The sequence below is a fragment of the Pongo abelii genome, chromosome 16 (assembly GCF_028885655.2).
Source record: "Pongo abelii isolate AG06213 chromosome 16, NHGRI_mPonAbe1-v2.0_pri, whole genome shotgun sequence".
NCBI lineage: Eukaryota > Metazoa > Chordata > Mammalia > Primates > Hominidae > Pongo > Pongo abelii.
In genome coordinates this window covers 90,956,360-90,971,645 of record NC_072001.2, presented here as the reverse complement: position 1 = coordinate 90,971,645, position 15,286 = coordinate 90,956,360, and the positions used below count along the sequence as shown (strand labels likewise).

At 41.3% G+C, this 15,286-nt stretch overlaps 1 protein-coding gene across 2 annotated transcripts in view; it reads left to right on the top strand.

Annotated features, from left to right (window-relative positions):
* NTRK3 (neurotrophic receptor tyrosine kinase 3) overlaps positions 1-10,654 on the top strand; it is a 392,667-nt gene extending 382,013 nt beyond the window's left edge. For both annotated transcript variants that reach the window (XM_002825781.5, XM_054531808.2), the window contains 2 exons: positions 4,362-4,520; positions 7,674-10,654. In XM_002825781.5, the coding sequence (XP_002825827.2) occupies positions 4,362-4,520; positions 7,674-7,859 (345 nt within the window). In that variant the 3' untranslated portion in view covers positions 7,860-10,654. The remainder of the gene's footprint in view (positions 1-4,361; positions 4,521-7,673) is intronic.
* The last annotated feature ends 4,632 nt before the right edge of the window (positions 10,655-15,286 follow it).

Sequence of the window (15,286 nt, the reverse complement as noted above, 5' to 3'; positions counted from 1 at the left end):
GAAATTTTGGGCCTTTTTGAAAAGATGGTTTTTCTTCTTTTATCTTTTAATTTAGTAAATTTAACAGTAGGTTTCCTAAGTTTGAGACACTCTTACATTTCTAGGGCAAACCTTATTGAGCTATATATAATATGGAATTCTTGTAATATATTGCTGATTTGATATAATATTTTAATCATATTTGGAGAGTATATTCATAACAGATAGTTTTACACACATATAGATAACTATATATGTTGATATTTATTATGTAAATATACATGTAAGGCTGTATGTTAAATTTGACTGATTTTGTCTTCAGGGACGTTTAAACCACATATAATGGTGTGGGAAAGTTTCTATCTTTTTTTGCTTTGAAAAAGTATAAATAAGACAGAAAACTTTAATAGAACTCAACCAGAAAATCATCTGAACCTTCTAATTTTTTAATGTATAGATTTGTTTACTACAATTATGGTTTTTGTATTCAACTTTTCAACTTCTTAAAAATTAATATTTTTAGTAAACCAATGAATGCATGTATACTTTCGAATTTATGGCTGTAATAGTCTTAACATTTTACATTTGTCTCCTCTACATCCCTTATTAATCTTGCCAAAAGTTTATGTAACTTTTGAGAGAACTAACAATTGATTGTGTAGATCAATTCTTATTTTTATTTTCCTTTTGGCTGGTTGTTTTGCTTTGTTTGTTTTACACTGATTAATCAGTATTTATTTTATTTTGTTGTTTATTTCTTCTTACTTTCCTTGCATTTGTTTAGTGGATCTTTACTGCCTTGTTTTTTTTTGTTTCGTTGAATCCTTATTTAATTTAATTATATTTTCACTATTTTAAAAATAAATGCTTAAATGCTGTCTTTTTTTTTCAAAAATTACTTTAGTTATATTTCATGGATTTCAAGAAATAGGACTTCAGTTATTGTTACAATAAATAATTTTACCTTTTATTTTCAATTTTTTCTTTACCAAATAATTTAATTGCCCAAAGACAACTTTTAAAAAATTATTTTTTTCTTGTTAACTTCTATTTTATTATATTTGATACAGAAAATGTTTCTTATTTTTACTCATATTTATTTTTTATCTTGGAATTCCAGTTTTCCTTTGAGATTTAATATGTGATTGGTTTTGATAAATTTTTTTAGGTAATTGAAAATAATGTGCAATTTTTTAAGGAAGCTGAAAGATGCACACAATCACAACACTCATATCTACTTATTGAAACTCATTGTTTGTATTTTTAAAGTGTATCTTCATTTATGTTGTCTTCTTGATCTTTCAATTTGTGAAGCATTTTACTTTTCTATTATAATGATAGCTTTGTCAGTTTTATTTATAACTTGTTTTTACTCTTTATATATATATATACACACACATATACATATATATGTATTATTTCTATACATTTTTATAAATTTTTATATATTGTTGCTATGTTAATTGGAGCATAAACTTCATCATTGTAATGGTGAATTTTACCAGCTTTAAATATAATATTCAGTATGATATAAATTTAATATAAATTATTTAATCTTACTTTAGTTTTTGACATTTTGAATCCTTTTATTCACATATATATGAAACAACAGACAATGTGTAAATCACAATAAAAGAAATGTAATTGGCTATATATATCTGTATATGCATATTTATATACATGTATATGCACATATATGCATATATGTAGCCAATTATATTTTTCTTTTATGTATAGTTGTATTTTTAGCACTCTTCCATTTTCCATGTTTTCTGCTATTTTGTTTTAGACATGTCTATTTTAAATAACATGCAACTTGATTTTTCTAACCTAAATTTCTCTCTCATTTAAGAGGTGGTACAACTCATTTTCCTTATTGTCTCTAGTGGTGTTTTCCAAGCTTCATTTTCATTTTGTGCTTTTTAGTCATCATTATCCTACTCTGCCTTTCTGTAGTCTTTTTGGTATTAGTTAAAGATTTTGGCTTTATTTAAAAAATGGTTTGAAAGCTATATGTACTATTTCTATTCTAGAAGCTACTTTAAAATTTTAGTAAGCGTATTTAAATTTAAAGTGTTAATCTCAACAATTAGTCACTGTAAGCTTCTTTTTTCCTTTCTATAACATACAGCCTTTATCAGGCTTTTAATTATTTCTATATCTACTCTTCTATGCATTTATGGTTGAAATTATTGGAAAGTTTCATTCCAGATAAGTATGTTAGTTGTATCAGTGGTAGTACTAATAGCATTATTAGTATTATTATTTACTTTATGTCTCTCTTTTACAGGAAGCCTTTATTAATAATTGTATTACGTTTACTACCAAATTAACAACCATTATTCAAATTTAAATTGCATTTTTGTGGCTTATTTGCTCTGCATTTTTTGTTATGTTCCAATAATTGTACAGCTTGGGTTATTTTTACTGTTTTTCTAGAATATGTATTCAATTAGCTTGGCTCCTATATTTTCTGAAAGGGTGTGAGTGGTAAACTTTCTGAGTCTTTGCTTGTCTGAAAGAAGTATCTTCAGTTGTCTTTACACTGGATACAAAGCTATCCTGATTAGAAAGTCCCAGGTTGAAAATAACTTTTCTGGCTAGGCAAAGTGGCTCACGCCTGTAATCCCAGCACTTTGGGAGGCGGAGTTGGGTGTATAACTTGTGGTCAGGAGTTTGAGACCAGCCTGACCAACATGGTGAAACCCCGTCTCTACTAAAAATACAAAAATTAGCCAGGCATGGTGTTTCATGCCTATAATCCCAGCTACTCAGGAGGCTAAGACAGGGGAATCACTTGAACCCAGGAAGTGCAGATTGCAGTGAGCGGAGATCGCGCCACTGCACTCCAGCCTGGGCAGCAGGAGTGAAACTCCGTCTCAAAACAAAAAAGAAACAAAAGAAAAGAACTGTTCTGCAAACTTGTATTATCATTTACCTCCTAAAATTCTTCAAGTGGTTAAGGCAAACATGATTTCCCTTTTTGGAAACAAGATTGCCCATCTCCCAACTTCTTCGTTCTTAATTATTCATTATTATTATTTCTCTAACTGACCCACCATAGAAATAAGAACTGTAGGCCGGGCGCGGTGGCTCAAACCTGTAATCCCAGCACTTTGGGAGGCTGAGGCAGGTGGATCATGAGGTCAGGTGATCGAGACCATCCTGACTAACACGGTGAAACCCCGTCTCTACTAAAAATACAAAAAATTAGCCGGGTGTGGCAGCGGGCACCTGTAGTCCCAGCTACTCGGGAGGCTGAGGCAGGAGAATGGTGTGAACCCGGGAGGTGGAGCTGGCAGTGAGCCGAGATCGTGCCACTGCACTCCAGCTTGGGTGACAAAGCGAGACTCCGTCTCAAAAATATAAATAAATAAATGAATAAATAAATAAATAAATAAATAAGAAGGAAATGAGAACTTTAAGTAATACCTCATCAGGATGTAAATAGACAACTCTTTTTTCAATATTAAGTACTTTTTTTAACAATGAATTCCATGTATTAGGCAAAAGTTTCAATTCCTGAAAATCTATTTACTAATGATGCAGTTAGTTCCTGAGTTTTCACACATGCTGTGAATTTTCTCCCACTTATGCTAACATCTCTAACCTGCTGGGCAGAGAGGAGTTCCCTAATGTTTTTCTCAGGAAAGGGTACCCTGGGTGTTTATCCTTGTCAGTCACTTCCTCTTCCCCTTGGCTTTCAGTCTGGCAGATTCACAGGTGGTTGATCTCCTCCTTAGGCTATTTTTAAAGACTCTCCCTACTGTCCTTTGAGATCTTACTAAGAACTGTGGTGAATTCTCTTTCTGTCCATCTCCTACCTTATTAGCACGTGGTCTTCCACGCTTTTGGAATGTCTCTGTCTCCTTCACTTGAAACACTGAGTCCTAAATTGTGGTGAGAGATTCGAGATTGTCAGTTAGAAGCTAAAGTTCTCCAGATCAGGTGCACATGGAATATACTGTGCCACTGCAGCAAAGAATCTAACCTAATGTTTGCAGATACTGATCCTTGGTGACTGGCTTAGTCATTCTGCTGACTTCTTGCTGGATTTGCTCTCAAGGTTAGATTTTTCTGTAGTGCTAGATTCTGAAACCTTCTCTCTCGCTTCAGATTACCTTGTGATCTTTCTACACGCTGAGTACCAAGGAACCTACCTTCCCTCAGGTGTTATCTCTAGTTGCTTAGTCTAGCTGTCTCCTTTATCGTAGGTCTCCAAAGTCAGCATCTTCACACACCTCTAATAGAAGTTGCATAAAGCTGTGGCTATCTTAGAATAGGATGCATCAAGAGTGCATCTGTGTGTGAAGAGTGCAGACAGATAACACTCATTCTGGCCATCTGGTCACTCTGTGTGCCTCTATCTCAACCCCTTTTAGGTGGGAGGACACACCATGCTCCCCATTCGCTGGATGCCCCCTGAAAGCATCATGTACCGGAAGTTCACTACAGAGAGCGATGTGTGGAGCTTCGGGGTGATCCTCTGGGAGATCTTCACCTATGGAAAGCAGCCATGGTTCCAACTCTCAAACACGGAGGTAAAAAGGGGGTGCATAGGAATCTTGATTGGGGGAGGGCTCATAAGAGCTATCTCAGCCCAGGACTTGGACCTACTGAACAAGACATTAGGTGGGATTTAGAGCCAGCAGAGTGAATGTAGGCATTAGTGGGAGCAGAGAGCTTCTTAGTAGGAAAAAAAAAATTGGAACTGTGGGAAATGTGGTATAATTGTCAAAAGAGCATGAAATCGGAGGTCTAAACTGAGATTCAAGTCATGCCTCTGTTAAATCTGCTACCCTTAAAAATCACAAATGTTTCGCTGTGACAAAAAATGAAAACATAGAACAGCTATGAGTTTTTCAATTGTGCCATCTTGTGGAAACACCCACTACTTAGTATGCCCACATAATCTGGGTGCACAAAGGTTTTAGGTATGCCAAGCCCAGGGATGTACCAGATGGTCAATTTGGGAAGGCCAGTTTTATAACTGATAGAGCCATGTGTAAACATCTAGGAATAAAATAAGCCATGTTTATTTTATTATTATGTTTTTACTATGTTTATTAATATGTTTACTATGAAACTTAGTAATAAATACCCATCATATTTTTTATAATTGTAATTTGCAATAATGAAAAATGCTAGTAAACATAAATTAATAGTAGCTGACATTTAGTGGTAGGCACTTTTCTAAGCATGTTAGCTCTATTAATTTAGTAATTTTTGCAAAAACACCTGTTGAGATTCAGGTTAAAGGAAGGGGCTCTGCTTGAGGTACTGAAATGGGCTGGCCAGGGTCTCACAGGTAAGAGCCTCCAAAGCAGGGATAAAGCCTGGGCTGTAATCCTAGGACTCCTCTGCCTCCAAAGCACATCAAGATGCTTCTCAGTGATGCATGGACCATGCCATGTTGCCCCAGGGAATTCAGTGCAGTCTGTAGGCAGTAAGGAGCTCAGTCTTTCAATCCAGCCGACCTATGAAACATCCCTATGAAACATCGCAATTCTTTTTATGGTCTTCCGTTTGCTGGGAAAATGTAAACACAAGAGCCTTTTAGTATTGAAATCTTATTTGAATATTCAACAGAGTGTCTTTCTTCTTGGAAGCTACGTTCGTCTCTGCTCTCCTATGTCTTGACCACTTAATTAAGTGAATTGCAAAGACTGAAAGGAAATTATTTTTAAAAATGTGTACTATCTCATGATTCACAAGCTCAATGGGGCCTGACCACGTTTCCCAAAGTAGAACAAAATATTTTAACAATCTTTTAAAATAATGAAAGTATATATACTAGAACCCATTTGTTATGGTGTTTAAAAAGTTGTTACTGTTTTCCCAGGGGAGGAAGGGTTAGGAACACACACACACACACACACACACACACACACACACACACACACACACACCATGCATGCACCTGAACACTGCCTCAGTGTAGTTTGGTGGCCCCAGTAAACAGAGGTTCTGGGCTGAGGTTGCTATTGGTCTTAACAGAAGACTCAGCCTCTGTTCTTGAGCTGGCTCATAGTAGCTAACAGGGTGTTTGCAGTTTCTTCTAAGACTCACAGAGGCATTGGCCTTAAAGGCAGGCTTTCTGCCCTCAGCCACTTCCCCCACTCCACCCACCATAGCAGCCACATACTGACAGTCACTGATCATCGGTTTCTCCATGGAAATCAACAAACCTGGATAGTCCAACATTAGAAGAGACACTCCCAGGTGCCTTTGATCTTGGCATTAGCAGCTGCTACTGTAGTTCGAACTGAATCCCTTTTCCTGGAGGTGAAGGTAATGGAGGGTGGAAATGGGTCTCTAATATGAATGGGGAATATAAGCAGCTGGAGACTTATCAGGTGGTAAAGAAATGAGCTGAGGGGCCATCGCAAACTCCAGGGTGAATATAACCAGGCGGGTGCTGACACAGTGATGGTTTGACCAGCCCTCTCAAAGTCAGCGTGACATGAGACAATACTGGAGACAAGGCACTGCTGAGCAGTGTAGGGACGTGCAAAGGAGAAAAAAGACAGTGCTTTTGCCTAATTAGATACAGACTAATGGGGGCAGAGAAGGGAAATAATATTTGTTCAGCTGCTGAGCTAGAGATTATTCTGTGTATTTTTATCATTATGACCAATCTTTAAATGCAGAAATTGAAGTTCAGGGTCAGTGACTTGACCAGAGTTATACAGTGGTAGAGTTAGGGAGAAGTGAAAACCAACCTAAAAACTAGACAATGAAGCCTTGAAAATGCACATATTCAGTGTCAGTAAAGAAGTGTCTTTGAGGAATTGGAAATGCATTGCGAATTATACACTTGGGTCTCAAGTGGCCTGCTGGGGTTGGCCAGGCATGCATTACTTGTTTTCTTCCTACTCCTCCTTATGGCTTCTCCTTCAGTATGTTGGGCCATACAGTCCCTTTTCCTGGTCTCGTTTCATCCTTACAACACTCCTGGGGGTGGTTAAGGCAGACATTTGATTCCATCTTACAGATGGGCATGCTGAGATCCTGAGGTTAACAGACTTGAACTGGCCACCCAGAAGGCAGTGGTGAATCAAGCAGTTAGTCCTATTGTTAAGGACTTTAAGAGAAACTGGAAGCATGGTTTAGTGCAAACAGCAGGGAAGGATGGGTCTTGCTGCAAAAGGGTCCTATGTAATGACTCAGAGGCAAGTATGGTGACGTGCACAGAGTCTGAAACTGGGAGCCTGCCAGGAATGAGAGGTAAGAGGAGATAGGCATGCAGGGGCCAGAGGGTGCACAGCTCCTTCAGGGGAGTTTCAAAGTGAGGCAGGCTCATGAGAGAGGGAGGGACAGGTCAGAAGCCCATGTCCACTATCAAGTGAAAAATGAATGCAGCTCAGTCATCCTGATGAGATTCAGGACTAGAGAAGAACAGTGAGGTAAAAGAGAAGAGAGTATGGGGAGTCCATGGTCAATGTGGGCCTGGCCCAAGAAGTGGAGTATGAAGGGCAGCAGAGGACTCCACCAGCCAGTGCTGCTCACTGCACTGTGCACCGGACAGACAAATATACCAGTACTGTCTGCAGCGTAGCCTTTAGCTTGTGCTTGTGAGAGCCTCAGCTCTGCATTGAAACTAATCCGGGAAGTTGTTGCTTTTTGCCAAGTCTGAGCCACAGGACCAAGGCTGGGCTTTGGATGTAACTCCTTTGTTCTCCTCACTCTTTCAGGTCATTGAGTGCATTACCCAAGGTCGTGTTTTGGAGCGGCCCCGAGTCTGCCCCAAAGAGGTGTACGATGTCATGCTGGGGTGCTGGCAGAGGGAACCACAGCAGCGGCTGAACATCAAGGAGATCTACAAAATCCTCCATGCTTTGGGGAAGGCCACCCCAATTTACCTGGACATTCTCGGCTAGTGGTGGCTGGTGGTCATGAATTCATACTCTGTTGCCTCCTCTCTCCCTGCCTCACATCTCCCTTCCACCTCACAACTCCTTCCATCCTTGACTGAAGCAAACATCTTCATATAAACTCAAGTGCCTGCTACACATACAACACTGAAAAAAGGAAAAAAAAGAAAGAAAAAAAAAACCCTGTAAGGCAGTTTGGCATATATATATATATATACATATATATATATATTTATATATCTAACTATCTATCAATCTATATCTACAGAGAGATACCTTCTCTAGTACACAGAGAAGCTGCTGATACAGAAAACCACAAGACTTTAACAACTCAGAAACTCTAAAATATTAATAATACAAAGGAAAATTCCCTTTGACTTAAGCTGTGGCCCATGCTTCTAATGCTATGGCTCTTCAGAGCAGAAGACCTGGACCATGCAGAGAGACAATCTTTGGGATGAGAGCACTGGGACGGGAGGAGTTAAGGTGGTGCTCAGTCGCTGCTGTGTGTGTCTGTTACCCCGGAAGCTCACCACAGGCACATGTGGGGACCGCATGGCTGTGCTCAGCAAAGAAATGATGCCGGAGCAGGGTCCTTGCCTCCACTTCTTCCCCATTTCCTCCACTTCAGGAAAATGTTCTAATTTGTCCATTCTGAAAAGTGTAATCTTGATGCTTTTGGGAATCAATGATGGCACCTACGGGTAAACTCAGAACAGACAACCCCACAACACAAAACCATGACAAGAGCTGACTGCATCCATCCTGGGTGTAAGCTTCTTGCTGGAGTTGCAAAGGATGTCTCTTTCTATTTTCAGAACTTAAAGAACTGGACTTTCTGGACTAAAAGAACCACAGAAGAAAAAATAGCTGAAACCTGAACCCTGCCAAGACACTGCCACCTGTCTTTTCCATCATTGCAAAGATTCCTTGGCCTCACCTCCCACTTTCAGGCCCCTGGGAAGCTTAGGGGGTTAGGAAACAGGTCCCCATGTTATCTTTGAATGTAGGCACAGCAGGCTTTAGGGTTGCAATAGCAAGAGACTTGGTTGCTTGTAGGTCATTATAACAAATGCCCCCTGGTCCTCTCAGTTTCTCATCCTGCTTCCCTAGATCCTAGATCCCACTTCCTGGGTCTCTACTGAGTCCCAGGTAAACCCCACTGCCAAGGAAGGGAGCCAGGTCTAGTGAGAGGCTGCAACAGTGAGTGTTTCAGGAAAGCAAGCGGTGGAGTGGGTGAGAGCCAGCAGGGGAGAATCTACTTGGCACCTGCGCCAGGCCCCTTGGCATTCTCCTCACGCTTCCAGCCCCTGGGAGGATTGATGCATCTGCCTTTGAGCTGTTGTGAAAACGCAGGGGCTGAGAAATCACTTTTGTGGGCTGGAGTACGGGGAAGGGCTGAGGCTTCTCTGGGAGATGTCCAATGAGTGGCCAGTGCTGCAGGCTTGGCATCTTAATGAGGCCTGAGCCCTGACTGGAGAGAGGGAAGGAAACATCTGGGCTGGGGCCTGCTCCCTCTGCCCCAGCACTGGGGAATCACTGCCTTCCTGGCTGCTGCCACAGACCACAGCGGGGCCAACCTCTGGGCCTCCCTGTCACATGAAACATGGAAGCCAACAGCCTGGCCCCACAGATCTCCTCTGCTGGGGAGGAGAGGATGTACTCCTCCCAGGCCACCGGGCCCCTCTGCCTCACCCCAAGCACAGAGCTACCTAAGGGACTGACCTTTGCCAAACTGGAGCTCACCTCCCAGGGGCCTCTGGCCTACCCTTTTCCCTGCCAGCTGTAGAGACTGCCAGCAGCCTGGACGTCCTGGTTAGCTGAAGGCAGCTGAAACGTGGGCCTCCCTATGCGGGGTTTAGTACTGAATTATGTGTTTGTGGTTTTGCTTCTTTTTGTAGACCCACAAATATTTTTATTTGAATAGTAAAGAGCTGTGCTCAGATTGTAGCCATGGTTGGGATTTGGGATCAATGAGGCTGGTTAGCTGGACTGGGAGGGAAGAGAGGTGAGATGGGAGTTTGGTGTGGGTTTTCTCACTGTGCTGTGCTCCTAGCCCCTGAGGACTTTGCGGGAAAGCTGTTTGGATTGACCACCTCAAGGAAATCCTTTGCTGTCCTATGACAATTAGTCCTCTTGTCTTTCCACCTAGAGGACCACTATGCCGGGGCTGTGAGTGCTGGATGAAACTGCACAGTCTGGCTTTGATCTGGGTAGCTAAGAACAGGTGTTCAGGGAGGGCATGGTCTGGAGGCGCCTGAGGGAAAAGTATCTTCTGGTTAGAAGTGAAGCACCAATGTTCCTGTTGCTTCCCTTCTCCCATATCCTCCCCTGAACAAACGCTGTGTGGCTTCTGTCTTCTTGGCTGTGTGTTTCAAAACTGGTAGTCACTGATGGGCTGGGAAGAAGCAGGAGAAGAACTGGGTTGGAGACGGGTGGAAAACTGGGAATAAGGACCATGCTATGGTTTTATCTTCAGGGCACCGATTCATCATGGCCTAATGAAAGAAGGTGATTCTTTGGGGGAACAAGAAGCACTGAAGGAGACCGCAGTTGTCAGATTGCTGGCATCTTAGGCCCATGGGCTTTCACGTTGACCTTGGGGTCATGTTCTTGCCATGTCCGTTGTAAGCAGCTGGCTGTGGAAGAGTGCGAGAGAGAGAGAGGGGTATAGCAGGGAAGAGTAGAGAGGGAAGACCTGCCTTCCTTCAGCCCTGGCTGTCCTGTCTATACAGAGTCTACTTTGATTTATTAACCTTGGCAGATTAAAAAAAAAAAGATTTATTTTGGAGAGTAAAGGAGGCAGAAAATAGGTCCATGGAAATTGCAGGGGTACACTACGGCTCTGGGGAGTGTGGCATGTACTGGGACACACCTGTCCCTCCTTTATTGGGACAGGACTGATAAGGCTTAGTACACTGTATCTTAATTTCCCCATCTGCAGAATAAGGGGTACACCTGCTAATCTCTGGCCCCTTCTAGCTCTGAGTTCTTAGATTCTAACAACGTTGTGTCACTGTGCCATTTTTCTCAGCACCACTCTGGAATGGCAGGACAGCCTTGCATAGGTGGGGGGCAGTTGCTGCTGAGGGCTCACTGGGCCTGGGCAAGGCTGAGTTCCAATAAGACACTCCTCTCCTTCTTTGCCCCTTGTCTCAACATTTCAGAGTCTGAAGTGTCTGAGACGACTGTAAGCCAGGAGGGGAGCATTTGGTCGGCTTCCCATCCTGGCATTCCTACATACCAGAAAAGCACTGTCGACAGTCCATTTATTTATTTATTTATTAAGAGCCTAATGTGATGAAATGTGTCGTGAAATGACATCCTATTAGCCAATATGGCCACTCCAGTTCATTTCACCCTCATTTTCCCATACCAAAGTCCACATTTTAGAAGACCGTGTCACATCGCCTCTGAGAGCTTAGCTTTGAAGCGAGCTCTTTTGTGTCTTTTGGTGAACATTCCAGGGCACCCAGGCTGGTCTCTCTGCCATGCCAACCTCACCGGATCCTCTCCTGGACTGAGTGAGAGTGACCTGCTGTTGAATGTCCACCTTGGAGTAGGGTGTCATGGCCACGGGACGTCCCAGTTCTTCTTTCTTTGGATGTGAACCTAACGCTGCCGTCTAATGATATCCCTGAACTCTGAGGGGACCTTGGGCATCACTAAGCCTCCTCTAGTCAAGAAACAAGAAAAAGGAGGCGCTGCTTCCTCCATTCAGCAGATCATGCACAAATTACTCCTAGACAGAGGCTTCCCACTTGAGGCAAGGGATCTTTGGTCCTTTTGGGTTCAGGTTGAACATTAATGTTCTTCTCTAGTGATGCTTACTTTGCGGAATACACTAGTGCAAGTCATTTTGGTGCTAAATACTGCAGAAACCAACACCAACGGGAGAGCTGTCAGCCAGCTTCTGGGGCTGCATGAGACTCAACTCAGAAGTAGAAGTGAGTTAGCCATGCCGGGGGAGTACAGGATGCTTTGGAAGTTAAGTAGAAAAGTGGCAGGGTGAAAAGACCAGCAAAATTTCTGATTTTGTTGTTAGTTATCCATGTGGCCTTGGCCAAATCAGCTTATTTCTCATCTGAGACATTTAAGAGGTTTGTATAGATATTTTTAGAGTCCTTTTCATTTTTTTAAAGCTAGGTTCTGGTCCCACCTGATATATATATATATATATACTTGCTTGTTAAAAATAAGAGATAAAGTGAAAGATAAGGAAGGAGACGAAGAAAAGTTACCAATGGCAAAGGATTGATTATAGAAGACAATGAAAGAAGGCCTGGTGACTGGTAGATTTGAGGAATATTGTACAGGGAGCCAGGCAGACAAGCCAGAGACTTCATTTTTATGCTCTTCACAGGAGGTTACTGGCCTAGCCACTTGCCTGCATTTCACCAGGCTGTTTTCCTCAGCTAGTCAACCTTCCCTGTTCAAAACCAACATGCTAACACTTGGCAGAAACTATTCCAAGATATGGAGAGAGGCCTGCCCATCTCTCATGCAGGCCACTGGAAATCAACTCTGGGTCAAAACTGACAAGATTTTCATCTTTTAATGCTTATTGTAAGAGGCCAGGATGTTTGAAAGAGGGCAGCGTCTTAAGTTGCAGACTATTCACCAAAGTCCTTTTCTATTCAGGAATGACTAATGACTTTCTTTGCTCCCCTTTTCCAAACCAAACAGCAGCAGTATTACCTTGACTCCAAAGTACAGTGATTGCAATGGACAGTCTTGAGATTAAGGGTCTTTTTAGTGCTTTGCTCGGAATCTGGAGCAAAGAAATGTCTAGGGATGTTTGTTGAAGGAACCCACCTGCCAGCAGTCCAGAGAGCTGTCCCAAAGGCCCCTGAGATGTCTATTGTCTGCTTTGGTAGGGAACCAATCTGCTAGAAGACTCAAGGACATTTGCCTTAGAGAGAAAAAAAAAATGGCACATTTAGTTCAGGGCTTGGGTGCTGAAGTCACTGTGTTTTTGGCTCCTGAAGCTTCACTTTCTTTTTTCACACCAAATAAATTGTTTTGGCCAATATTTAAGGATTTAAATATTTAAGGTTTTAAAGGAAAATTCCAAGTTTATGCATCATTATTAAGACATCAATACGGGCTTGGGAAAATGTTTTGGTGTTGCTTAATAATACTGGGAGTGTCTTCTAAAGAAAGTATACATATATGTATGTTGTATGTTTATTTCTATATATTTGATTGGAATGGCTTCAAAGAAGGCCTGTTTGAAGTCAGCAAATTGATTCCAATTTGGGATTCTCTTTGAGCCTTACCGTTCTTGGGGATAAGAAATCCGGAGATGAAGTGGCCTCAGAAACATTCAGGAAGATTCCGATGGGAAATCTGTCATCCTGTAAAGTTGGATCATTTGGTGCTCTCTGAATTAAATTATGCTGACTAACATTCTGAGCATCTGAAAATCATTCTTCCTGGTTGCCTGATAGATGACCACACAGGAGCCATTTCTATCACATCTTATTTGGGGGTTGGTATAGACGCCACCAGCACTGCAGGGAAAACCACCCCCTAGGAGGGGTGAGACAGAGAGAATGTGAGATTCTGATCATTGATTGCTCTTTCTGAAAGGCACTGCTGACCATAGTAGGTGTGGTGAATATTTGTGTCACTGCATTGGGTATTAGAACTTTTGCTCTGAGCATGGGCTGCCCTACCCTCAAGAGCTGAATCTTGGCTTCTGACAGAGGCTCTTCATGGCACATTCTCCTCAAGCATATTTTCCTTATTTGCCTATAAAAGTATCTATAGTTTGCAATAAGAACTGTCTTTGGCTCAAGTATCAGTGTACTAGATTAGATGCTTTTCTGTGAGACCTGTGGAGGTGGGGTTGGCGGGGGGGGCGGTGTTCCTTCAAAGTACTTGGAGTTCTTTATCAAAGAAATAAAACTCAGATTCTCTTTTTTCTAGTTTACTTCCAAGTTTCAAATTTAAAACAAGACCTAGTTTGACATTTGCAGTAGGAGATAATGTCTTGAACCAGTGAGCTAGGCTATCTTTCTTTCATCATACGGAGGCAGGGCAGTAAGCTGTATTAATTTTTCCTAATCGCCCAGGCAAATATTGCTTTTTGTTCAGTGTTATGACCCACATTCATAGCTTGCAGGGGATACTTCTAGCTGACAAAGCTGGAAGTTTCTAATGGAAGATGTATCAAGATAACAGAGGTGAGGAAAGGCCTGTTGAACATCTACTTCTGAGAATCACTGAGGCACTCAGGTCTTACTTTTCAGTTTAGTATCTTACGAAAGGAGTTGGTTTTTTCTCATTTTAGGCAATGATAAATTTAGACATCTCTCTCGAAAGGCCAAAGGTAGATTGAGAACTCAAATACTTACGGTGTACTCTGACAGTCTTTTATTTTATTTTTCAAGACTTATTTTATATATATATATGTATTTTTTATTTCCATAGGTTATTGGGGAACAGGTAGTGTTTTGTTACATGAGTAAGTTCTTTGGTGGTGATTTGTGAGATTTTGGCACACCCATCACCCAAGCAGTATGCACCGTATTTGTAGTCTTTTATCCCTCACTCCCTTCCCACACTTTCCCCCTGAGTCCCCAAAGTCCATTGTGTCATTCTTATACCTTGACATCCTCATAGCTTAGCTCCCACATATCAGTGAGAGCATACAATGTTTAGTTTTCTATTCCTGAATTGCTTCATTTAGAATAGTGATCTCCAATCTCACCCAGGTCGCTTCAAATGCCATTAATTAATTCCTTTTTATGGATGAGGAGTATTCCATCGTGTGTGTGTGTGTGTGTGTGTGTGTGTGTGTGTATGTGTGTGTGTGTGTACCAGTTTCTTTATCCGCTCATTGATTGATGGGGATTTGGGTTGATTCCACTTTTTGCAATTGCAAATTGTGCTGCTATAAACATATGTGTGCAAGTATGTCTATCTCTTACGTATAATGACTTCTTTTCCTCTGAGTAGATACCCAGTAATAGGATTGCTGGATCACTGACATTCTTTTAGATGCAACATCCCTAAAACCCAACAAGAAGTGTAAACACTGAAGTCCAAGTCTGATAATTATTCTTTCATTTAAGAAGAATATGTGGGAGTTTTACATATTATTTTTAAAAACTAATTTTGTAATATGTTAAATGGTAGGACACATTCAATTTTTTTTTCCTCACTGGAGATCTGTCCGTGTTCCGTCTCAATTTAATAGCTACCTGGCATGTAACTGATGCCTCTGAGCCTACCTCTGGAGTGAATAAATAAACCTGGTCCAGGTGATTTGATTTCTGCCATTTGTAGTGGAGAAGTAAATCTCAGTGAAGAAGATTTTTTTCCATTTTTCTTCTTTTTTCTTTTTCTTTTTCTTTTGGCTCCTATCCTCCTGCTTCCATGGGACTGACAATCCAGCTTCTCAGACTCCATGAAAGTCTTAATACAAG